Source organism: Carcharhinus amblyrhynchos, chromosome 4, assembly GCF_965287045.1.
Source record: "Carcharhinus amblyrhynchos chromosome 4, sCarAmb.v2.hapA, whole genome shotgun sequence".
Classification (NCBI taxonomy): Eukaryota; Metazoa; Chordata; class Chondrichthyes; order Carcharhiniformes; family Carcharhinidae; genus Carcharhinus; species Carcharhinus amblyrhynchos.
In genome coordinates, this window is record NC_137327.1 from 12,571,022 (window position 1) to 12,595,379 (window position 24,358).

The following is a 24,358-nucleotide window of genomic DNA, read 5'->3' on the forward strand; positions in this document are numbered from 1 at the left end:
CCCTGCTGATCCCCCTGACACTAAGGGGCAATTTAGCATGGCCAATTAACCAACCTAACCTAACTTGTGGGAGAAAACCGGAGCACCCGGAGGAAACCCACACAGACATGGGGAGAACATGCAGACTCCATATATACAATGACCGAGGCCGGAATTGAACCTGGTTCCCTAGCATTGTGCTAACCACTTGCCACCATGCTGCCAGTGTGAATAGTATGTTTGTAGAAATAGCAAGAAACTATACATAAGAACATAAGAACATAAGAAATAGGAGCAGGGGTAGGCCATCTGGCCCTTCGAGCCTGCCCCGCCATTCAATAAGATCATGGCTGATCTGTCGTGGCTCAGTTCCACTTTCCCGCCCTCTCCCCATAACCCTTAATCCCCTCTCTTATCAAAAACCCATCAACCCGCTTCTTAAAAATATTTAGCGAGGCAGCCTCCACCACTTCAACGGGCAGAGAATTCCAGAGATTCACCACCCTTTGAGTGAAGAAGTTCCTCCTCAACTCCGTTCTGAACCGCCCCCCCTTTATCTTGAGGCTGTGCCCCCTAGTCCTACTGTCTTTTTTGAGCGGGAAGAGTCTTTCCACCTCTATCCTATCCATCCCATTCATCATCTTATACGTCTCAATGAGATCTCCCCTCATTCTTCTAAACTCTAACGAGTACAAGCCTAGTTTATTCAGCCTCTCCTCATAGCTCAACCCCCTCAACTCCGGTATCAGCCTAGTAAACCTCCTCTGCACTCCCTCCAAGGCCAAAATATCCTTGCGCAGGTGCGGCGCCCAAAACTGCACACAGTACTCCAGCTGCGGCCTCACCAATGCCCTATACAGCTGCAGCAAGACCTCCCTACTTTTATATTCAATCCCCCTCGCTATGAAGGCCAGCATCCCATTCGCCTTCCTGACCACCTGCTGCACCTGCAGGCTGGGTTTTTGCGACTCATGCACAAGGACCCCGAGGTCCCTCTGCACCGTCGCCTGCTGCAGTTTTTCGCCACGTAAGTAATAGTCCTTCCTACCATTCTTCCTACCAAAGTGGACCACCTCACACTTGCCAACATTAAATTCCATTTGCCATTTCCTGGCCCATTCGCCCAGCCTATCTAGATCCTTCTGCAGACTCTCCACACCCTCCGCACAATTTGCCCTTCCCCCAATCTTGGTGTCATCAGCAAATTTCGACACCCTACACTCGGTTCCCTCCTCCAGATCATCTATATAAATGGTAAATAGCTGAGGCCCCAGCACCGACCCCTGGGGCACAGTAGCACAGTGGACAGCACTGCCACTTCACAGCTTGCGGGACCTGGGTTTGATTCCTGGCTTGGGTCCCTGTCTGTGTGGAGTTTGCACATTCTCCTTGTGTCTGCGTGGGTTTCCTCCGGGTGCTCCGGTTTCCTCCCACAGTCCAAAGATGTGCGGGTTAGATTGATTGGCCATGCTAAAATTGCCCCTTAGTGTCTTGAGATGCATAGGTTAGAGGGATTAGCGGGTAAATATGTAAGCATGTGGGGGTAGGGCCTGGGTGGGATTGTGGTTGGTACAGATTTGATGGGCCAAGTGGCCTCTTTCTGTGCTGTAGGGATTCTATGATAATACTTTTCATTGTATTGCAACATACGTGACAATAATAAATCAAATCAAATCAAATGACGGAGCAAAGGGTGAGGGAGATTCGCAAAAGGACGAGTTCAGAAATGCAGGAGGGTGGTAGGGCTGAAGGAGGTTACAGAGATAGGAATCTTACTTCTGTATCTCAGTCTCTCTTAAGCCGTATTTCAGTGTAAATTCTAACTGAGGGTGGAGCCGGGAGGAGGAGGAAGAGAAAGGGAGAACGTTAAAGGAGCATCTTCAGATGAGACACTCCAGCTGTTGGGCAATGTGCTTTCAAAGCCGTGGAGAGGGATGGGGGTGGGGTGGGGGGGGGGGGGGGCGGTGGGGAGCAGGACTGGTCTCAAAAATAAACAAAGTTTAACAGGACACCAGCCTACTGCTGCTCTGGGTGTGGGTGTGGGTGTGTGTGGGGTGGGAGGGGTGGAGACACAACAGCAAACCTCCAAGCACCAACCCCCGCCCCACCAGTTCCCACCCCAACCACAGCCCACAGGAGACACCCAGCAAATATTTTCTGCCAGGAAGCAGTGACAAACGCCAGTGGAAAGCAGACTAACGATGTGTTCTGGACACAGGGTGTAAATCACTCTGGACTCGCAGCACTATGGGGAGAAAGGGCTCGTAATTCTCCAGCCCTGTCAGTGAGGAAGGCGCATTAGCCCAGATTAGCCCAGGCAAGCCAAAACAGGCAAGGCAAAGAGCAGCGAGATGTCAGAGCCACAGGGGACTGCAACCCTCTGCTGTGTATTAACTGGGGAGGTGGGGAGGGGAGGGTGGAGAGGAGGATTGGGGTAGGGGCTGAGGCAGGTAGTGATGGGGTAGGGGGTTAGGGAGGATGGAGGGAAGGTGAGAGTGGATGGGGGAGGGAGATGAGGGGTTGGGATGGAGGGAGTTTGAAGAGGGTGGGGGAGTTTGGGAGGGTGGGGAGTTTGGGGGGAGATGGGGGTGGAGGGGAGTTGGAATGAGGTGTTGGGAGAGGGAGATGAGGGGTTGGGGAGGATGGGGGAATGGGGAGGTGGAGGTAGGGGTGATGGGGGGAGATTGGGGTGGAGGGAAGGTGGAGTGAGAGGTTGGGGAGGGTGGGGGGAGCTGGGGGAGGGAGGTGAGGGGTTGGGGAGGGTGGGGGAGGGAGGTGGGGGCTGGGAAGGGTGAGGTGAGATGGGGGAGGGAGGTGGGGGGTTGGGGAGGATGGGGGAATGTGGAGGGGAGGTGGAGGTGGGAGGTCAGGGCGGAGGGAGTTTGGGGAGGGATGATGGGGGGAGATTGGGGTGGAGGGAAGGTGGAGTGAGAGGTTGGGGAGGGTGGGGGGAGCTGGGGGAGGGAGGTGAGGGGTTGGGGAGGGTGGGGGAGGGAGGTGGGGGCTGGGAAGTGTGGGGGGAAGTGGGGAGGGAGGTGAAGGGGGTTGAGTTGAAGGGAGGGGCTGGGGATACGGGTTGGAGCAGCACTGATAGACCGAGGAGATGGATTGCGCAGGAGGGCTCAAATCCTTTCGAAGGGAACATCTCTGATCTGCGGCGACAGATAGAAATTTAAGAGACTCTCTATGGAGGGCTTGAGACTGTGACAAGATAAATTGGGGTTACAGCTTTAAACATATTCCATATGGCTGCCAGGTCATTGTAAGCCACTGAAACTAATTAATTTCCCTTCGCACGGACAGCTCCTGAGCATGTCTCACGCTGCAAGCACTCGGCTGTGGATTGATGCGGGGCAATTAAATGTGTTCCAGATTCTCCAGCAGGTTTTACTTTGGAGCTGACTCCACGATGAAGTCAGTGCCTTTGGAAATGCAGCATCTTAAAGGGACATGTGCTGCTAGGGGCGGGGACTTACTGAAAAAGCTGAGTTTGGAACAGGTTTAAATAGCCTGCCAGGAAACTGGGCCCTGCTGTTAACCGTGTATGTGTGAAAAAAACAGACTACAAAATAAACCACTTGTACAGCACCTTTATTTTATGACAAACCATAAGTGTGCCACAGCAGAGTTACCGAACACAATTTGACTAAGGTAACATAGAACAGATGACCAAAAGCTTGGCTGAGAGGTAGGTTTTAAGGAGAGAAAGGTTGAGAGGCAGGGTCACATTTTGTTTGATAATTGCTTCTCTGAAGCTCGATGCCATCCAGGACAACATAGCCTGCTGGGCTGACATCCCATCTAAACATTCACCTCCTCCACCACCAGTGCACAATGGCGGCAGTGTGTGCCACCTACAAGATGCACCACACCGACTCACCAAGGCTCCTCCGACAGCACCTTCCAAACCCGTGACCTCTACCACCGCAAAGGGCGAGGGCAGCAGGTGCATGGGGGACCACCCCCCACCTGCAGGTTCCCCTCCAAGCCACTCACTATCCGGACATGCAAATATATCGCCCTTTCTTTCACTGTCACTGGGTCAAAATCCTGCAGCTCCCTCCCTAACAGCACTATGGGTGTACCTACACCTCACCGTCCACTGGGGTTCAAGAAACCAGCACGCCACTGCCTTCTTGAGGGCAATTAGGGATGGGAAATAAATGCTGGCCTAGCCAACGACACCCACATCCCATAAATGAATTTTAAAAAAACATCTTGTATCATTTTACAATGTTAAAGGCACTGTATAAAATAATATTTCCATTATCCAGCACTCTACCCAGAATTCTCCATTTATAGAGTCATAGAGGTTTACAGCATGGAAACAGGCCATTTGGCCCAACTTGTCCATGCTGCCCTTTTTGTTTTAAAATCCCTAAACTAATCCCAATTTCCCGCTTTTGTCCCTAATCCCTCTACACTCATCGTACCCATGTAACTATTTAAATGCTTTTTAAACGTCAAAATTGTACCCGCCTCTACTACTACCTCTGGCAGCTTGTTCCAGACACTCACCACCCTCTGTGTGAAAAAATTGCCCCTCTGGACACTTTTGTATCCCTCCCCTCTCACTTTAAACCTATGCCCTCTAGTTTTAGACTCCCCTACCTTTGAGAAAAGGCATTGACTGTCAAGCTGATCTAGGCCCCTCATTATTTTATAGACCTCTATAAGATCACCCCTCAGCCTCCTACGCTCCAGAGAAAAAAGTCCCAGTCTATCCAGCCTCTCCTTATAACTCAATCCATCAAGTCCCGGTAGCATGCTAGTAAATCTTTTCTGCACTCTTTCTAGTTTAATAATATCCTTTCTGTAACAGGGTGACCTGAATTGCACACAGTATTCCAAGTATGGCCCTGCCAATGTCTTGACAACTTCAACAAGACATTCCAACTCCTGTATTCAATGTACTGAGCGATGAAACCAAGCATGCCAAATGCCTTCTTTACCACTCTGTCCACCTGTGACTCCACTTTCAAGGAGCTATGAACATGTACCCCTACATCTCTCTGTTCTGTAACTCTCCCCAATGCCCTACCATGAATTGAGTAAATTCAATCTTACTCAGATTAAGTAAAATTAATCTGATTTATTAATCTTCAATAAGATTATTGAATTATAATCTTCAATAATAAGATTATTTTTATAATCTGGTTCAATTATAAGAACCAAATATTCTTATATGCCTGGTTCAATCTACCAAAATGTATCACCTCGCATTTGTTGAAATTAAACTCCATCTGCCATTCGTCAGCCCACTGGCCCAGTTGATCAAAATCCCATTGCAATTGGAGATAATTTTCTTCACTGTCCACTATGCCACCAATCTTGGTGTCATCTGCAAACCTACTAATCATGTCTCTATATTCTCATACAAGTCATTAATATAAGTGACAAATAACAGTGGACCCAGCACTGATCCCTGAGGCACATTGCTAGTCACAGGCCTCCAATTTGAAAAACAACCCCTTCAAGCCAATTTTGTATTCATTTAGATTCGTCATCCTGGAGATTTAACCTTATGCAACAACATACCATGCGGTACCTTGTCAAAGGCTGTAATTCTGGACTAGGGTCTGTCAGGTCTGCTTTTGATTAAGTGGCCCAGTGGCACAGTGGTTAGAGACCCAGGTTCGGTTCGCGTCTTAGGTCACTGTCTGTGCACATTCTCCTCGTGTCTGCGTGAGTTTCCTCTAAGTGCTCTAGTTTCCTCCCACAGTCCAAAGAAGTGCGGGTTAGGTGAATTGACCATGCTAAATTGCCATTTAGTGTCCCAAGATGTGTAGGCTAAGGGGATTAGTGGGGATAATGCATGGTGTTATGGGGATAGGGCGGGGTGTGTCGCTGGGTGAGACACTCTGCTGGAGAGTTGGTGCAGACTCGATGGGTAGAATGGCCTCCTTCTGCACTGTCGGAACTCGATTTACTAATCTTCAATAAGATTATTGAATTATAATCTTCAATAGTAAGATTATTTTTATAATCTGGTTCAATTATAAGAACCAAATATTCTTATATATCTGGTTCAATCTACCAAAATGTATCACCTTGCATTTGTTGAAATTAAACTCCATCTCCATCTTCGATGATTGGAGATATCAAAATCACCGGTAATAGTTATTGGCAGCCCGTCCTCTCTCAGGTATCTGCCTCCCATCTCCCCCCAGCGCCCCTCGCTTGATTCACATTCTTCCACGTCTCTCGGGAGACCTCACCCTTGGAGCTTCCTCATTGGATGAAAATGCGCAACACACCACAAATCTCAGTTATCTGGCATATTTGGTTAACATTTGCCTCCCATTCACGGAGCGTGCCAGAGAATTTCCTATAAATTGATAGTCTTGCTGTAGTCTGATCATGGAATTATTCTGTGGGAAACTTTTATATATTAAAAGTGTTATATCAATGCATGATGTTATCAGCCACTTCAGTGTGTGTTGGCCAGTATTCTGGTGAAGCCAATGGCTGGGCTGATACTTCTGTGCACTATTTCACCCCTTGTGCCTGGAAGATAATTGGGTGTCAGCAAAATGCAAGTCTTTTTTTTCTGTTATTTTTACATGAGTCCTCAGTGGGTGACTTCCTTTTACTCTTTCCTTATCTCTATCTGACACTCTGCCTCCATGTATCTCTGCTATCTTCCCTCCATTTCCTCTCCTTCTTACTATTTTGTATACCAGTGACAGTTCTGTATTCCTCTTCCGAGTGGCTCCAGGGCCTGTTCCATTGAAACCATAGAAAATTTACAGCTCAGAAACAGACCTTTTGGCCCTTCTTGTCTGTGCCGAACCATTTTTTGCCTAGTCCCACTGACCTGCACTCGGACCATATCCCTCCACACCCCTCTCATCCATGAACCCGTCCAAGTTTTTCTTAAATGTTAAAAGCGACCCCACATTTACCACTTTAAAATTAGTTCCCTCCCTCCCTCACCAGTCTCACCGAGAGACTGCCTTGTTCCTTGCAAGTTATCGATCTGTCAGTATGCAAGATATTGTCCACGCTCTTCGCTGAGAACTGCGTTTTTTGTCAATGCCAACAAAGAATCAAACATAGGCAATGACCCACAGCCCGGGATTTTATGACCTCGATCGGGTAAAATCCATCCCCTCCCGAGGCCAGTGGAGAATTCTATTCTGCGAGACTCACCGTCTCGGAGTAAAATTCCAGCCACAATCTCAGCAGACATCCATAAAATTGGTTTGGGGCTGGGGAGGTCAGTTGAATGTTTTAAAATTCGAGATTGATGGGTTTTTGATGGGCAGGGGTATTACTGTGATATATATTGGATACAGTGAAAAGTATTGTTTCTTGTGCGCTGTACAGACAAAGCACACTATCCATAAAGCACATAAGGGAGAAGGAAAGGAGAGGGTCCAGAATATAGTGTTACAGTCATAGCTAAAGCATAGAGAAAGGTCAGATTCATATATATGGTAAGGCCGTTCAGAAGTTTGATGACAGCAAGGAAGAAGCTGTCCTTGAGTTGGGTTGGTACGTGCTTTCAGACTTTTGTATCTTTTTCCTGACAGAAGAAGATGGAAGAGTGAATGTCTGAGGTGCGTAGGGTCCTTGATTATGCTGGCTGCTTTTCTGAGGCAGTGGGAAGGATAGTCAGAGTCAATGGATGGGAGGCTGGTTTGTGTGGTGGATTGGGCTACGTTCACAATCTTTTGTAATTTCTTGCGGTCTTGGTCATACCAAGCTGTGATACAACCAGAAAGAACGTTTTCTGTAGTGCACCGGTAAAAATTGGTGAGAGTTGTAGTGGACATACCACATTCCTTTAGCCTCCTGAGGAATTAAAGGCGTCAGTGGGCTTTCTTAACTGTAGCATCAGCGTGGAGGGACCAGGACAAGTTGTTGGTGATCCAGACACTAGAAATTGTGGACCACTTGTATGGAGAAACAGGTTCAAGGGGCTGAATGCAGGCCCTTGTTTCTGTGGCACCCACGTTACCCCGGTTACCCTGGAGCTCCGAAAGCTTGTGACTTGTGCTACCAAATAAATTTGTTGGACTTTAACCTGGTGTTGCGAGACTTCATATTGTGCTTACCCCAGTCCCATGCCGGCATCTCCACATCATGGCTACCACCAAGTGTCTAACCCAGGCCCTCTGCCCCACCGTATCCTTGTAATCCCACACATGGTTTATGTGTCTAACCTGCACATCTTGGGAAACCATGGGGAAATTTAGCATGACCATTCCACCTAACCCGCACATCTTTGGACTGTGGGAGGAAACTGGAGCGCCCAGAGGAAACCCATGCAGACATTGGGAGAATGTGCAAACTCCACACAGACAGTGAGTGAAGCCAGGAACCAAACCCGAGTCCCTGGCACATTGAAGAAGCAGTGCTAACCACTGTGCTACTGTGCCACCACATAAAATTAAAGTTTATTTATTAGTCACAAGTAGGATACATTAACACTGCAATGAAGTTGCTGTGAAAATCCTCTGGTAGCCACACTCCAGCAGCTGTTTGGGTACACTGAGGAGCAATTTTTCATGGCCAGTGCACCAAACCAGCATGCCTTTGGACTGTGGAAGGAAACTGGAGCGTCCAGAGGAAACCCACGCAGACATGGGGAGAACGTGCAACCTCCACACAGAGACCCAAGGCTGGGATTGAAGCTGGGTCCCCAGAACTCTGAGGCAACAGTGCTATGACATAAAATTAAAATTCATTTATTAATCACAAGGAGGCTTACATTAACAGTGCAATGAAGTTACTGTGAAAATCCTCTAGTTGCCACACTCTGGTGTCTGTTCAGATGCACTGAGGGGCAATTTAGCACAGCCAATGTACTAACTAGCACATCTTTGGAGGAAGCTGGAGTACCCAGAGGAAACCCACACAGACATGGGGAGAATGCGTAAGCTCCACATAGACCCAAGGGCTGGAATCAAACCTGGGTTCCTGGAGCTGTGAGGCAGCCGTGCTAACCACTGTACCACATGGGCTGATAGGAGGGAAATGGAGGATGATGCACCAACTTACAACCTTTAATTTGTTTTCAGGGCCTGGGCAGTGTTGGCAAGGCCATTTTTATTACCTACCCTTAGCTCCCCTTGTGTATTGTGGCAGCCTGTTGGCGTATTGGCTTGTTCAGCCGTTTCAGAGGAACTTCTGGTTAAGTACAAAGCAAGAGGCTTCTTGACTGGCCCACCAATTTGGCCCTTAGTCAGTGAGTTCACGTTCTAATGTGCCCACCTCAATTACCCAATTACAATCATTACACAGAGGTGAAATGATTCTGCCATGGGGCAGGGGGTGGGGGGGTTTGCGTGCATGCCACGGGACAGAGGCGATCAAAGCTCCGAGAAAAAGCCCGTCCTCTGATTCTGTTCTTCCTCAACTACACGGACAGCTGGGCAGGAAGACAGATACGCAGCGAGAGTTCTCTCCTCTTCAGTTGGGGCCAGATGATAACGCAGTGCTTCAATCCAACTCGGGAACAGTTTTCGGTTGGAGAGGGGAGCAGGAACCCTGAGATAACTGTAGAGAAGTTGCAGTCGCTGCTTTCACACGTAAAGCTGGACTGTGGTGGCTCGCGAAGGCCGGGGACCTGTTTATCTCTCCGTCTGCCAAAGAACAAATGTTTCCTGTCATTCTGTTCCAATGCTGCGGTGGGCAGTTTGGCTTGTGCCCAATTTGAGGGAACAGCGGTGGGGAGAGAGAGGGTGGAGTGGTGAGGGGGGGGTGTCTGTGGAACTCAAATTTTGTTCCCAGTCGCTGCAGACACCCAAGTCCCACCAATCTCTACAGGACCTTGAAGCACCAGCCTCAAAGTGAGGAGCCGGGATGATCAGCACACACTGCTCCCCCCTCCACCCCTCCCTCGGTTACTAATGGCAGCTAAGCTCAGAGCCCTGAGCGACTCCTAGGGTGTGGGGGTGGGATGGGGGGTGTCAGAGGTGGTGGGCAAAGAGAAGAGAATGTTTAAACATTGAAGTCTTGCGGAGGAAAATTCAAACAATACAAATCCGATCCGAAAGCAGATGTCACTCATCGACTGGGAGACACTGAAGAAAATTCTTGAGGGGGAGGGTGTAATTCTTTCAACAATTCTTCTGGCTTTAGACTTTTTACTCAACTGAGGGACAAATCAAAAGAGCAGCCCCTTAAAGGGACACTGCATCAAACAAAAAAAAAACAGCACGCCTTTCAGACTGTGGGAGGAAACCCACGCAGACACAGGGAGACATGCAGACTCTGACCCAAGCCAGGAATTGAACCTGGATCCCTGGCGCTGTGAGGCAGCGATGCTAGCCACAGTGCCACCATGCCACCCCAATTTCTTTTTAACACAAAATCAGTGGGACAGATTTTCTGGTCATTATCTCATCGCTATTTGGGGGATCTGGCTATGAGTAAATTGGCTGCAGTGTTTCCGACGTCATAACAGTAACTTCAGCATTGGCTGCAGAGTGCTTTGGGGGGTGACCTGAGGTCATGAAGCTGTTATGGAATTGTGAGTCCTTTATTTAAAAAGAAAAGCGGGCTGCCTGAGTGGGCTGGCTTGCCACTTTGCTTGCTCCATTATCACCTGCCATTTGCCCTGCTCATTCTTAGAGAAGATGCCTGAAATGCCTTTTAGAATATTTGTCCCCCCCGACACTTCCCCTTTAATCGGCCCTTCCCTTTAAAAGTTTCCCTTGCATGCTGTTGTTCATTCACAGCATTAGCATACGTGCTCTCTGCACCTGAAGCTGTGCCTCCAAGTTAACCTCAAAAGCTGGCATCAGCCCATGTAATGTTGTGCACTTCACATGGGTATGCTCGCATGCTGTCACTGTAGCACCAGAACTGTTAGGGAGGTAACGCTACATGTTACAAAGATAGCGCTTTGCTGCTGTGATGTTGGTTTCAGGCGGTTTATTCCGAGAATAAAATCAAAGTCTAATTTTCGGTCGGCGTTCTTTAACTCCACATCATGTTCTTCAGCACACTTTCTCGAAAACGTAACTCAGCTGTAAAGTGCTGGGCTCTCGTGATCAAAAATGGTGCTCTTGTGGCGCGCTGGGGCAGTGAACCTGCCTCTGAGCCAGAAGCTCCGGGTTAGAGTCTCACCCCAGGACCTGATTCTGAGGAAGGTACTCCCATAAGGTGGTCCAACCTGTTGCACGTGCCAACCTGCAAAACCTTTTCAATGGTTGGCGGTAAGTGCGAGAGACACTCCTGGTCAGCCACGCTTGGTGTGGAGTGGCGCCCCTCAAGCTACAAGCCCTGGGCAGTAGACTGGCGACCTGTTCCGGTCTGTTGCGTTAGGAGCCATGGAAACAGACAAAAGTGCATCACTAGGTGCAGGAAGAGAAACAACAATAACATTTTTGAAACAACTGCTCTCTCGCCTTTGTCCATTGGGTGACCTCAAATATGCATTATGTAACTCAGCGTAATTTGTGTATCTCCTTTTTAAAGTTTATGTATTAGTTACGAATAGGCTGACATTAACACTGCAATGAAGTTACTGTGAAAATTCTCTAGTCCAGCTGTTCGGGTAGACTGAGGCAGAATTTAACACGGCCAATGCACCTAACCAGCATGCCCTTCAGACTGTGGGAGGGAACCGGAGCACCTTTCAGACTGTGTGGAGGAAACCCCAAACAGATATGGGGAGAGTGTACAGACTCCGTACAATCACTGACCCAAGCCAGGAATTGAACCCAGGTTCCTGACACTGTGAGGCAGCAATGCTAACCAATGCACCACTGCGCTGCCCTGTATTGTAATGATTCGCTTCACCACAAGCATGTTCAGAGCTGTGCTCCCGCCCCGATGTAATCTTGTGGACTTGTATCAGTAACAAAGGTCGGTTGTACCACACTAGATGTTGACCCAAGGTGAGGGTTGAGGAAGGAGCTTTCCATCTCTTGGGCTGAGATTGGTTAGTTCTTAGTTGAAACGCAAGGTGGAGAAGGAAACCCAAGCAACAACTGAGTCAAGTCAGTATTGAGTAGGGGATGGGACTGACCTCCCCATTCACAGTGGGGAGATTGTGCCATGCGCGTAACATCCATTGGAAAATCAAATGAGGGAAAAGTGTCTGACCCATGTAGACAAGAAAGCCCCAGGTTCAAACCTTGATTTGTGCTTTGCAACCTCACTGAAATGATGCAGTGTTCAGGCATGGCAGTAAAGTTGGCCTCACTAAATCATGGTTAGGGAGAGGAACCAAGACAGGTGCCCAGTGGCACAGTGGTTAGCACTGCTGCCTCACAGTACCAGGGACCCAGGTTAAATTCTGGCCTTGGGTGACTGTCTATGTGGAGTTTGCGTGGGTTTCCTCCCACTTTCCGAAAGACATGCAGGTTACGTGCATTTACCACAGTAAATTGCCCCTTGGAGTCCCAAAATGAGCAGGTTAGAGAAATTAGTGGGGTAAATACATGTGGGGTTACAAGAATTGGGCCTGGGTGGGATACTCTGTCGGAGAGCAGACCCAATGGCCCGAATGGCCTCCTTCTGCAAATAAACCTGTTGGACTTCAACTTGGTGTTGCGAGGCTTCTTACTGTAGGGATTGCCATTCCTGCCAGGCCTCCTGCCAAGTGTGTGCGCCTGCTGTTGCTGTCAGGCCGATGGTGAGACTCACAGAGCAAACACCGGGAGAGCCACGACATGTCCTGTGCCAGTGGAATTTGCATTGATGTGGAGTCACTGCCTTTAGGAGAGGGGATGGGGAAGCAAAATGAAGAAATAGAGAAGCCAGCCCACTTTGATGATTTTGGACAGTGGGCAGTCAGCGCTTGTACTTTAGACAGGCTCGTAATGAATTTGTGCCTTGTTCTGCATTTCGAGTGGAAAGGGTCCGGGAGTGGCTCGGGGTACGGCATCCATCACTTCCAATTGCAAAACAGACTAAAATCTTCCTCCCTTCCCCTTTCACAGCGGGAGTCATCTTCGCCGCTTCACCTTTCCAGTTCCAGCAAGAAGCAGGGGGCGTCAAACTCTTCCCTGGACAGAGGGGAGTCTTCAGAGCAGGTCACCACGGACACATCCCTGACACACGCGCCTCGGCTAACGGTGGATGTGGGGAGTCTGGAGCACGAAACCACAAGTGAGTGAACTTTTGCTACTTCCTGACAGTCAGTCATGCTTTTTTTTTAGAAAAAAAGGCGCAGTCAAATCTCATTAACAGGTCAGAATGTGGAGATGATTTGCTTGTTATCAGCATTTGGTATTCAACAGCCGTTACATGGAGGTACCTCAAGGAACAATGAACTTTGAACCGACGTGAACTAGGTTGATGTACAACGCAACAGAGATGCCTACAGGGGACACATATAGCCTGAGGTTTAGCTGCTTCACAGCTTTTACATGCTGAATAATACATGTTCCCCTACAGGCTGCTACACAGCTTCTAATATTAGACAGTTTGGTTTGGGGTTTGCTCATTTGTATTCCTGTCTCTTGTGTTTTCTCCCACTTGCTTGCTCCATGTATTGTCCCTTCCTCCAGCCCAGATGGCATGTTTGGGTCGTTCAGTGTGCATTTCTGTACAGCCCGGTACGAGTGGCCCTTTGTCGCGAGCAGAGATTCAGATCACTGCGACCTTGAGGTCAGTGGTTAGAGAATTGCATTGTGTGTAGGGGGCCTGGGGCTGCTCTCACCAACCAATCGGGTGCCACCAAATGTCACCCAGGACTGCCTCCAGTGCGCAGTAAGGCATGGCTGACAAGGGCGGGGAATTAGCATTCCGACAGCTCCAAGTCCTGGATTTATACTGGCACTGGAATTACTCACTGGCTGGCGTGGTGGTGTTGGCCATTTTAAAGCCTGGGGGCTGTGTTACTTACCCATACAGTTAGATATTGACTCACGTGCTTAAGTCAATGGCTGAGGGCTTTGCTGCCGGTTGTTGTAGTATTGTGGTGCAATAAACATGTGAGGTTATGGGGACTGGGTGTAAAGCTAATTTTATGCCCTCCACAATGTCACTGCCCATCAAGTCTGAAGGGAGGTCAGTCTCCTTTAAGGAGGAAACAGTGGGAGAATCCGGCCCTTCCATTTGATGAGGCCCAGGAGAAGTAATGGAGAATCCCTACAGTGCAGAAGGAGGCCATTTGGTCCACCGAGTCTGCACTGACCACAATCCCACCCAGGCCCTATCCCCGTAACCCCACATATTTACCCTGCTAATCCCTCTGACACTACGGTCAATTTAGCATGGCCAATCCATCTCACCGGCACATTTTTGCACTGCGGGAGGAAACTGGAGCAACTCCGGGGGAAACCCACGCAAACATGGGGAGAATGTGCAAACTTCACACAGACAGTGACCTAAGCCGGGAATCAAACCCGGGTTCCTGGCGCTGTGAGGCCACAATGCTAATCAGTATACCACCATGATGCCCAATAATGGTATGTGGTGAGCTGGGGGAGGGGGGGTGGTGGGAGCTAGGCAAGAGAAATGGCTAAAGTAGTGAAATTAAAGACTTCACCTGAGATTGTTCTACTAGGAGAGAAGGAGATTGAGACTGGGTCAAAATCTCATCGATTAAGCAAGACTGCTTCCAGAGGCTACCCAGAGAACACAGATTTAAGATGATGGGCAAAATCGCCAGAGGTGACAGTAAACGGCAGAACCCTTAAGAGTATTGATAGGCAGAGGGATCTGGGTGTACAGATACACAGGTCACTGAAAGTGGCAATGCAGGTGGAGAAGGTAGTCAAGAAGGCATACGGCGTGCTTGCCTTCATCGGCTGGGGTGTTGACTTTAAAAAGTGACAAGTCATGTTACAGCTTTATCAAACCTTAGTTAGGCCGCACTTAGAATATAGTGTTCAATTCTGGTCCCCACACTTCCAGACGGATGTGGACGTTTTGGAGAGGGTACAGAAAAGATTTACCAGGATGTTGCCTGGTATGGAGGGCATTAGCTATGAGGAGCAGTTGGAGAAACTTGGTTTGTTCTCACTGGAGCGACGGACGTTGAGGGGAGACCTGATAGAAGCCTACAAGATTATGAGAGGCATGGACAGAGTGGATAGTCAGAAGCTTTTTCCCAGGATGAAAGAGTCAATTACTAGGGGGCATAGGTTTAAGGTGCGAGGGGCAAGGTTTAAAGGAGATGTACGAGGCAGATTTTTTGCACAGAGTAGTGGGTGCCTGGAATCATTGCTGGGGGAGGTAGTGGAAGCGGATGTGGTCGTGACTTTTAAGGGGCGTCTTGACAGGCACATGAATAGGATGGGAAAGAGGGATATGATCCCCGGAAGGGTAGGGGGTTTTAGTTAAGTCAGGCAACAAGGTTGGTGCAGGCTTGGAGATCCGGAGGGCCTGTTCCTGTGCTGTAATTTCCTTTGTTCTTTTTATTCTTTGTGACATGAGAAAATCTTTCTTTTCAATGGGCAAGTTGTTATGATCTACCTGAGAGGATGCAAATTCAACAGTAACTTTCAAGAGAGACTGAGATAAGTATTGAAAGGACTAACTACAGGCCTAAAGGGTTAGAGCAGAGACACGTGATTAATTGCAGCAAAAACAGAAAGTGCTGGAAGATCTCAGCTGGTCTGACAGCATCTGTGGAGAGTGAATAGAGTCAACGTTTTGAGTCAGGATGACCCTTCATCAGAGTCTTTTATCACCCAGTCTATGTTTGGTCTCTCTGATTAGGAATAGGTCTAAAGAAGGGTCACCCAGACTCGAAATGTTGGCTCTATTCTCTCCCCGCAGATGCTGTCAGATCTGCTGAGATTTTCCAGCATTTTCTGTTTTTGTTTCAGATTCCAGCCTCTGCAGTATTTTGCTTTTACCATGTGATTAATTGGACAGTTTCACTGAATGGCCTCTTACTGTTGTGTATCTTTCTGTGAATGCCACTGGATAAGATTAGTGAGATTTTTTTTTATCTGGGAATTCAAACACAGTAAAAAGGTGGGCAATTGATAAAAGAGCTAACTAGAATGTATGTGATTATGGCAGCAGTTGCAAATTGTGACTTAGAGGGATAATAACAGTGCAAACAAAGTGGCTAAATGAATCATTCAGTATTACCGGAAACAATCTTATTCATGTACAGTTAGCATTTCTTTTGCTTTTTTGATATAAAGTTTCTTTTCAGCTTTGCAACTTGTATATCTAACTACATTAATGCTGCCCCAAGCAGTAATAAATAATATGCATGAAACAATCATGCTGCATACTTGATCATATAATTTTTGCTCACCCTCCCATAAAACATGTAGGAACTGTTGCTTGCTGTGTCTGAATGTCACACCTCAATACAAGAATATGTGCTATTCTGTATAATTTGCAGTCAGAGGGTCACTCAGCTCCTGCCCTCATTACAGTTTTGGTCCACACGTGGACAATAGGGTTGAACTTAAGAGTGAGGTGAGAGTGACTGCCCTTGATATCAAGGCAGCATTTGCATGAGTGTGGCATCAAGGAGCCCGAGCGAGTCAATGGTAATCAGGTGGAAAATTCTCCCACTGGCTAGAGTCCCTGATACAAAGGAAGCTGATTCTGGTGGTTGGAGGCTAATCATCTCAGTCCCAGGACATCACTGCCGGAGATCTTTTCTTTATTCATTTATGGGACATGGGCGTCACTGGCCTGCCACCATTTATTGCCCATCCCTCGTTGCTTGAGGGCAGTTGAGAGTCAACCACATTGCTGTGGCTCTGGAGTGACACATAGGCCAGACCAGATAAGGACTGCAGATTTTCTTCCCTAAAGGACATTTGTGAACCAGATGGGTTTTTCCGACAATGGTTTCATGGTCATCAGTAGATTCTTAAATCCAGATAATTTTTATTTGAATTCAAATTCCACCATCTGCTGTGGCAGATTCGAACCCAGGTCCCCAGAATATTAGCTGGGTTTTTGAATTAAGAGTCTAGCGATAATACCACTCGGCCACTGCCTCTCCATTGCCTCCTCAGGGTAGCTTCCTAGGTCCAGTCATCTTCAGCTATTTCATCAATGATCTTCCTTCCATCAGTAGGTCAGAAGTGGGGATGTTCACTGTTGACCGCACAATGTTCAGTATCATTCCCAACTCCTCAAACATTGGAGCTGTCCATTTCCATATGCAGCAATGGAAAATATTAAGGCTTGGGCTAATAAGTGGCAAGTAACATTCACACCACCCAAGTACCAGGAAATGACCAGCTGTAATGAGAGAATCTAACCATCTCCAGTTGACATTCGGTGGCATTCCGATTGTTGAATTCCTCATTATCAATATCCAAGGGGTTACTGTTGGCCAGAAATTGAACAGGACCAACCATATAATTACTGTGGCCACAAGAGCCGATCAGAGGCTGGAATTCTGAGGCACGTAATTCATCTCCTGATTCTCCAAAGTCTGTCCACATCCACAAGACACAAGTCAGGAATGTGATGGAATACGCTCCACTTGCCTGGATTAGCGCAGCTCCAACAACACTCAAAAAATTTGGCACTGTCTAGGATAAAGCAACCCGCTTAATTGGCACCCCATCCACCACCTTCAATATCCAGTCCCTCCACCACTGACACACAGTGGCAACAGTGTGTACCATCTAGAAAGTGCGCTGTAGCAACTCACCAGGGAAGCTTTATCAGCACCCTTCAAACCTGCAGCCTTGATCACCTGGAAGGCAGCAGGTTCATGGGAGAACCACCTCCTGGAAATTCCCCTCCAAGCCTCTCAACATCCTGACTTAGAACTAATAAAAGCAAATTACTGTGGATGATGGAATCTGCAACCAAAAGAGAAAATGCTGGAAAATTCCAGCAGGTCTGGCAGCATCTGTAAGGAGAGAAAAGAGTTGATGTTTCGAGGTCCAGACGACCCTTTATCAATGTTTGACAAAGGATCATCTGGACTCGAAACATCAGCTCTTTTCCTCCCTTACAGATGCTGCCAGACCTGCTGAGATTTTCCAGCATTTTCCCTTCTGACTTGGATATGTATTGCCATTTCTTTGTTGTTGTGGGGTCAAAATCCTAGAATTCCCTTGCTAACAGTACTGTGGATGTACCTACATCACAGCATCTGCGGCGGTTCAAGAAGGGGATACACTACCACTCTGTCAATGATGATTAGGGATGGGCAGAAGACACTGGCCTAGCCAGCGATGCCCACATCCCGTGAAAGAATTAAGAAAATACAACACAGAAACAGACTTTAAATTGGAGTTGAAGATCTTTAATTTTGTGGCTTTGGTGACCTCTCTTGATTTCCAGAGGTTGGAGAGAGTGATGGATGATACTCTAAGCTTCCCAACTCCTGATTTTCACATCCTTGTCTATCCCACCAATAGTACTTACAACACCACCCAGATAGGAAAAGAATGTTACTTATCCAGCTCGGTGTTCCTTATCTTAATGGAGTTGTTGTTCCTGGTGTTTATTCACATTATCTCGGTTTTCTCCATTTTGATGTTGAGGCTAACTTTGGCTGATGTTAGCTTCAGGAATCATAATTACTACACTACTCTGTTTCTAACCTTCACAGCTATTTCACTGTGTCATTGAGGTGACTTGTTGTTTAGATGGACTGAGGATCTGGCACTTCAGTTCCTTCAGGAGCGCTTGTTCAACGTTGGGCACTCCCTCTAATGTTAGGAACTTAGGGAAACCTGTCCTAACAAATTCCCTTTGAAATAAAGCTCTAAGTATTCATTCAAAATCAAGAGTATTAAGTATTGCTCTGGGACCAAATGTTTGAGAATGTAATGAGAATCATAGAATTCTACAGTGCAGAATGAGGCCATTCGGCCCATCAAGTCTGCACCGACCACAATTCCACTCAGGCCCTATCCCCATAACCCCACGCATTTACCCTAGCTAGACCCCTCAACACTAAGGGGCAATTTAGCATGTCCAATCCACCCAACACACACATCTTTGGACTGTGGGAGGAAACCGAAGCACCCAAAGGAAACCCATGCAGGCATGGGGAGAATGTGCAAACTCCACACAGATGATGACCCACGCCCGGAATCGAACCCTGGCGCTGTGAGGCAGCAGTGCTACCCACTGTGCCATCGTGCTGCCCCATGGACAAAGGGCAGCAAGTCACCCCTGGGAGGAACCATCAACACATTCCCGTCTTGTGCACATAATCTTTCCAGAACAGGAGTGTGATTCCGAATTGGAATTCTGTCTGATCACCACCCTTGCCCCTTCGTCCAGGAGATAATTGTTGTGAACTCTGCTGCTGCCCCTTCAATCAACCACGGCCTTCGTAGCTCACTGTCACTTTGTGTGGCACAACATAACTGCTGAAATAAAGGAATATAATGGAGGTAATCGAGGTAACTAGCTGAGGAACAAACAAACCAAGGTTTATTTCATGATCAGAAAATCAATAGGGGAAGTGAATTACAGGCTGTAATCTAATCAACAGATTTGAATGGAACCCGGGCAACAATAGAACAAGTTACACATCTGAAATTCCTTGATAATTTTAAGTTGCTCATTAATCCAGAATCCCAAACCTGTCATTCATTCTTTTTTTATAGATGTTGACAGGCTTGATTTAGCAGCAGTTGCAGTGTGCTCGCAGAGTATTATTCTCACAGCTGTCAGTACATCAAATGTGATACTAAAGGTTAACTTCAGAAGGCATAAGGAACAGCAGAAATAAAAAATAAACAGAAAATGCTGGAAAAACTCAGTAGGTCTGGCAGCATCTGTGGAGAGAGAACCATCAATCGCGGCATATAAGTTTAAGTTTATTTATTCGTGTCTCAAGTAGGCTTACATTCACAATGTAATGAAGTTATTGTGAAAATTCCTTAGTCGTCACACTCCGGCGCCTTTTCGGGTACACTGAGGGAGAATTTAGCACGGCCAGGGCAGCTAACCAGCATGTTCTTTGGACAATGGGAGGAAACTGGAGCACCTGAAGGAAATCCAAGCAGATGCAAGAAGTATTGTGTGTCTGTGTGTGTGTGTGAGAGTATGTATGGCGTGTTTGTGTGTGTAGTGTGTGCGTGTGTGTGTGTGTATGGTGTGTGTGTGTGTATATGAGATAACCATAGTTTAAAATGACGTACACTATTCTCTTCCCACTATTAGCCTGTCTAAGCCTCAGCACACAGTTAGAATGCAGCTGAGAAGCAGAGTAAGTATTCTTTGTCACCCGGTGACTGGGTGCCTCACTTTGAAGGAAGTGTGTGTGAAACAGATGCAATAGGGCAAAAAATAATTGGAGCAATGTATGAGGAGAGCATCCTAACAAATAACACTCAAAGAAAGAATGTATTTATGTGGCACCTTTCATGCCCTCTGACCATCTCAGAGAGCGCTACTGTCAATTAATTACTTCTGTTGCAAAGGTACTGCTGTCATGGAGGTTAAAATGTAATTAATTCGCATGCAGCGAAATTCCCTTCAGAAGCAAAAGTGGCAAAGTGACTAATCACTGTACTTTGTAGACGTGATGTTGGTTGAAGGATATGTGTGCCTGAAGAATTCACCATTGAGTGAGGAAAGTATTGGGATCCGCTGTCGTCAAGAGGCAATGTCAGCTTGCAATTTGACTCTGGGAGTAGTTGCCCTCGGTGAGCAGTTGAGAGTCAACCACGTTGCTGTGGCTCTGGAGTCACATGTAGGCCAGACCAGGTAAGGACGGCAGATTTCCTTCCCTAAAGGACATTAGAAAGCCGATTCATCTTTTGTATGGCACCTAATCCACAGGAAATAACCCAAACTGAAGTACTTTTCTTTTGAAGTCTAGTCATTATTTAGCGCAGGGAAACACGGCAACCAATTTGCAGACAGCAAGGTTCCACAAACAGTAAAGAGATTATGGATCAACACATCAGTTTAGGTTGTTAGTTCAGTGATAGATGTTGACCAAGACACTCATGCTTTTTTTCCAGATAGTGCCACGGGATCTCTAACACGAATGTGCTAACTTAGTATCTGGGGAGGCTTAGAAGATAATCAAACATCTCTGGCAAGAAGCCTAATTTGGTTCAATGCCACAATTTCATAGCAAACGCCTTAGTAAACCAAGGTTTACTAAGTGTTTTCCCCTACAGTCCATAGCTGTGTGAGTTGGGTTGATTGGCCATGCTACATTGCTCCTTCGTGTCAGGAGGATTAGCAGGGTAAATAGGTGGGGTCGCGGGAATAAGGCCTGGGTGGGATTGTGCTCCCAGTGCCACAGGGATGGATTATGTGTGCAAATCCCTGAGCCAAGACATTTTTAGGAAGGTGGTGGGGCTGGCGGCGAGGGGGTGGGATGGACGGGGTGGGGGGTGGGGGTGGTGGGGGGGGGGGTGTTGCTTTCCTTCCTGCCAGCCAACGAGCCGCTTCCCCCTCACCCTGGACCGAGCGTCGCCGAGCGTGGGCTGTTTCTGGGAATCTCACCGAGCCACTGTGAGCACTTCCTCCCGCAGCTGTGTGACTGCAATCTTAACCAAACCACTTCTGCTGTGCAGGCTGACACTCTTCTCAGCAGTCAGTGTTTCTGGGCTGAGAGTGTCAGTTCACCTCACAGTGGGTTGGTTTGCTACGAATTTTGTGGCCACGTCACACCACCCCCCACCCCCCTCCCCACCTCGTGAGGAGTGGTCAGGAGCCAAGAGCAAAATAAACCCTTTCTTGTTTTGATTTGCTGCGGGGGAAATGAGGGAAATATTTATCTTACATGACGCGCTTCCCCGCATCGTGGAATCATTTTTAACCACAGGACGATGTTCACGCCCCAGCTGCTGTCTGTAATCTGTCCCCAGCGAGCGCTGCTGTTGCCTTGGGGTTCCCTGCACCTGGGTGGGATGGCGGGGGTGGGGGGGTGCCGATTGCGATACTCAAGAGTATTTCTCCTGATTGCTCCTCCGCAAGTGCTGCTGGGGATTTTGCCTACAAGGTTGCTGGGTGAGGACGGGAGACTGCTTGAAGGTGTAGCTGAACAAGGTGGAGTCAGGTACCTCACAACCTTGCAGTTACCTGGCAGTCATTCAGAGAACAAGCACAGGCATTTTGCAGCGTAGGTTAGCAATAGAAGCCATAATTCCGGCTCGCTCCCTGTCACACAGGGAAGGAAGTCTGAAAGCAGCAACGGTGGTTAGCACTGCTGCCTCCCAGTGCCAGGGACCTGGGCTCAATTCCAAAACCTTGGGTCACTGTCCGTGTGGATCTGCACCTTCTCCCCGGGTCTGCGTGGGTTTCCTCCGGGCGCTCCGGTTTCCAAAGACGTGTAGGTTAGGCGGATTGGCTACGCTAAATTGATCCCTAATGTCCACAGTTTTGTAGGTTTGGGGGCTTAGCAGGGTAAACGTGTGGGCTTACGGGGATAGGGCCGGGGAGAGGGCTTGGATAAGATACTCTGTCAGCAAGCTGGTACAGACCCGATGGGCCAAATGGTCTCTTCTACGCTGTCGGGGTTCTATGATTCTGTTCTAAGATGTGAGTGATGAGCAGCTGATTGTGATGTGAGGTTATACAGAGGGCATTAGGTTGGGTGGGCTACTGTTGAGCTTTGCTAACGTGACCTTTGCAGGAGCATTAAATTTAAGTCAGTGAAAACAAGTACTTTAACAAGGCTCTGGAATGAAATGTCATGTGTCTGGTATGTGTCGCTTTCTTAAAACAGGATATAGGTCATTAAAAAGAGCAAAAGCCTGCGAATGTAAGCAGTCAGGTGTGGGTTGGTGTTCCAGTGGTACAAATATCTCTGATGATCAAGGATGGAAATGTCTCATGAAGGAGCTCTGCTGGGTTATCACTGTGTGGTCAGGGGAGTGGAGAATCTGGAAATAGTGTGCTGCTCATCAACCATGGTGACTGGAGGTTTATTTGGGATCTTGCCATGCTCAGAAAAGGCATTTTGAAACAGTTCATAGGGGCTCTGTGCATGAGGGGGGGTGACATTACTCTTTGATCACTCACTGAGTTGACCATCCAGGGTGTAACCAAGCTCTGATCATCACAGGCTCTGTACACTTGGACAGAGAGGTGTAAGAAAGCCGTACCTTTCCTTTGTTCCTTCCAGAAAGATCATAAGGTATTGGAGCAGAATTAGGCCATTCAGCCCATCGAGTCTGCTCTGCCATTCAATCAACCCCATTCTCCCACCTTTTTCCTGTGACCTTTGATCCTCTTACCAATCAATAACCAATCTATTTCTGTCTTAAATATACTCAATGACCTGGCCTCCACAGCCTTCTGTGAATTCTATACATTCGCCACCCTCTGGCTGAAGAAATTCCTCCTCATCTCAGTTCTAAGGGACCGTCCCTTTACTCTGAGGCTGTGCCCTCGGATCCTAGGCTCGCCTACTAATGGAAACATCTTGTCCACTCTATCCAGGCCTTTCAATATTCCGTAAGTTTCAATAAGATCCACCCCTTCTTCCTTCTAAGTTCCATTGAGTACAAACTCAGAGTCCTCAAGCACTCCTCATACATCAAACCTTTCATTCCTGGGATCATTCTCATGAACCTCCTCTGGGCCCTCCCCAGGGCCAGCACATCCTTCCTTCGATACGGAGCTCAAAATTGCTCACAACATACCAAATATTGGCAAATGTGTCAGAGGTTGCGTCTTTTTCCCTGGGCATTCTGGAGTGATGAGGGAGTGGGAGGGACCATCTTGGCTGGGTGTTGTGAGTATCGTTCGGGGAACGGATGACTCTTTGGTCTGCTGGCTGAGTTAAGAACTGGAGGGGAAGTGCCAGTTCTAATGAAGGGTCATCCGGACTCAAAACATTGGCTGTATTCTTTTTCCACAGATGCTGTCAGACCTGCTGAGATTTTCCAGCATTTTCTGTTTTTGTTTCAGATTCCAGCAGCTGCAATATTTTGCTTTCATGCCAGGTTTTTGTGGGTTCAAGTAAAGAGATTCTGGGCAAGGCTAGGGATTTTTGATTTGATTTATTATTGTCACAGGTATTAACATACAGTGAAAAGTATTGTTTCTTGCGCTCTATATAGACAAAGCATACCGTTCATAGAGAAGGAAACAAGAGAGTGCAGTATGTAGTGTTACAGTCATAGCTAGGATGTAGAGAAAGATCAGCTTAATCTGAGGTAGGTCCAGTCAAAAGTCTGACAGCAGCAGGGAAGAAGCGGTTTGTACGTGACCTCAGACTTTTGTATCCTTTTCTGGAAAGGAGAAGGTGGAAAAGAGAATGTCCAGGGTGCGTGGGGTCCTTAATTATGCTGGCTGATTTGCTGAGGCGGTGGGAAGTGTAGATAGAGGCTGGTTTGCGTGATGGATTGGGCTACATTCATGACCTTTTGTAGTTCCTTGCAGTCTTGGTTAGAGCAGGAGCCATATCAAGTTGTGATACAACCAGAAAGAATGCTTTCTATGGTACATCTGTAAAAGTTGGTGAGGCTCGTAGCTGACATGCCAAATTTCCTTAGTCTCCTGAGAAAGTAGAGACGTTGATGGGCTTTTGTAATAATGTGAAAGATGGGGA

General features: G+C 47.6%; 1 protein-coding gene across 1 annotated transcript in view; it reads left to right on the forward strand.

The window, feature by feature from the left end:
- gse1b (Gse1 coiled-coil protein b) overlaps window positions 1-24,358 on the forward strand; it is a 575,648-nt gene that overhangs the window by 240,036 nt on the left and 311,254 nt on the right. The window contains exon 2 of the mRNA XM_080186715.1: window positions 12,879-13,047. Coding sequence (XP_080042841.1) covers window positions 12,879-13,047 — 169 coding nt within the window. The remainder of the gene's footprint in view (window positions 1-12,878; window positions 13,048-24,358) is intronic.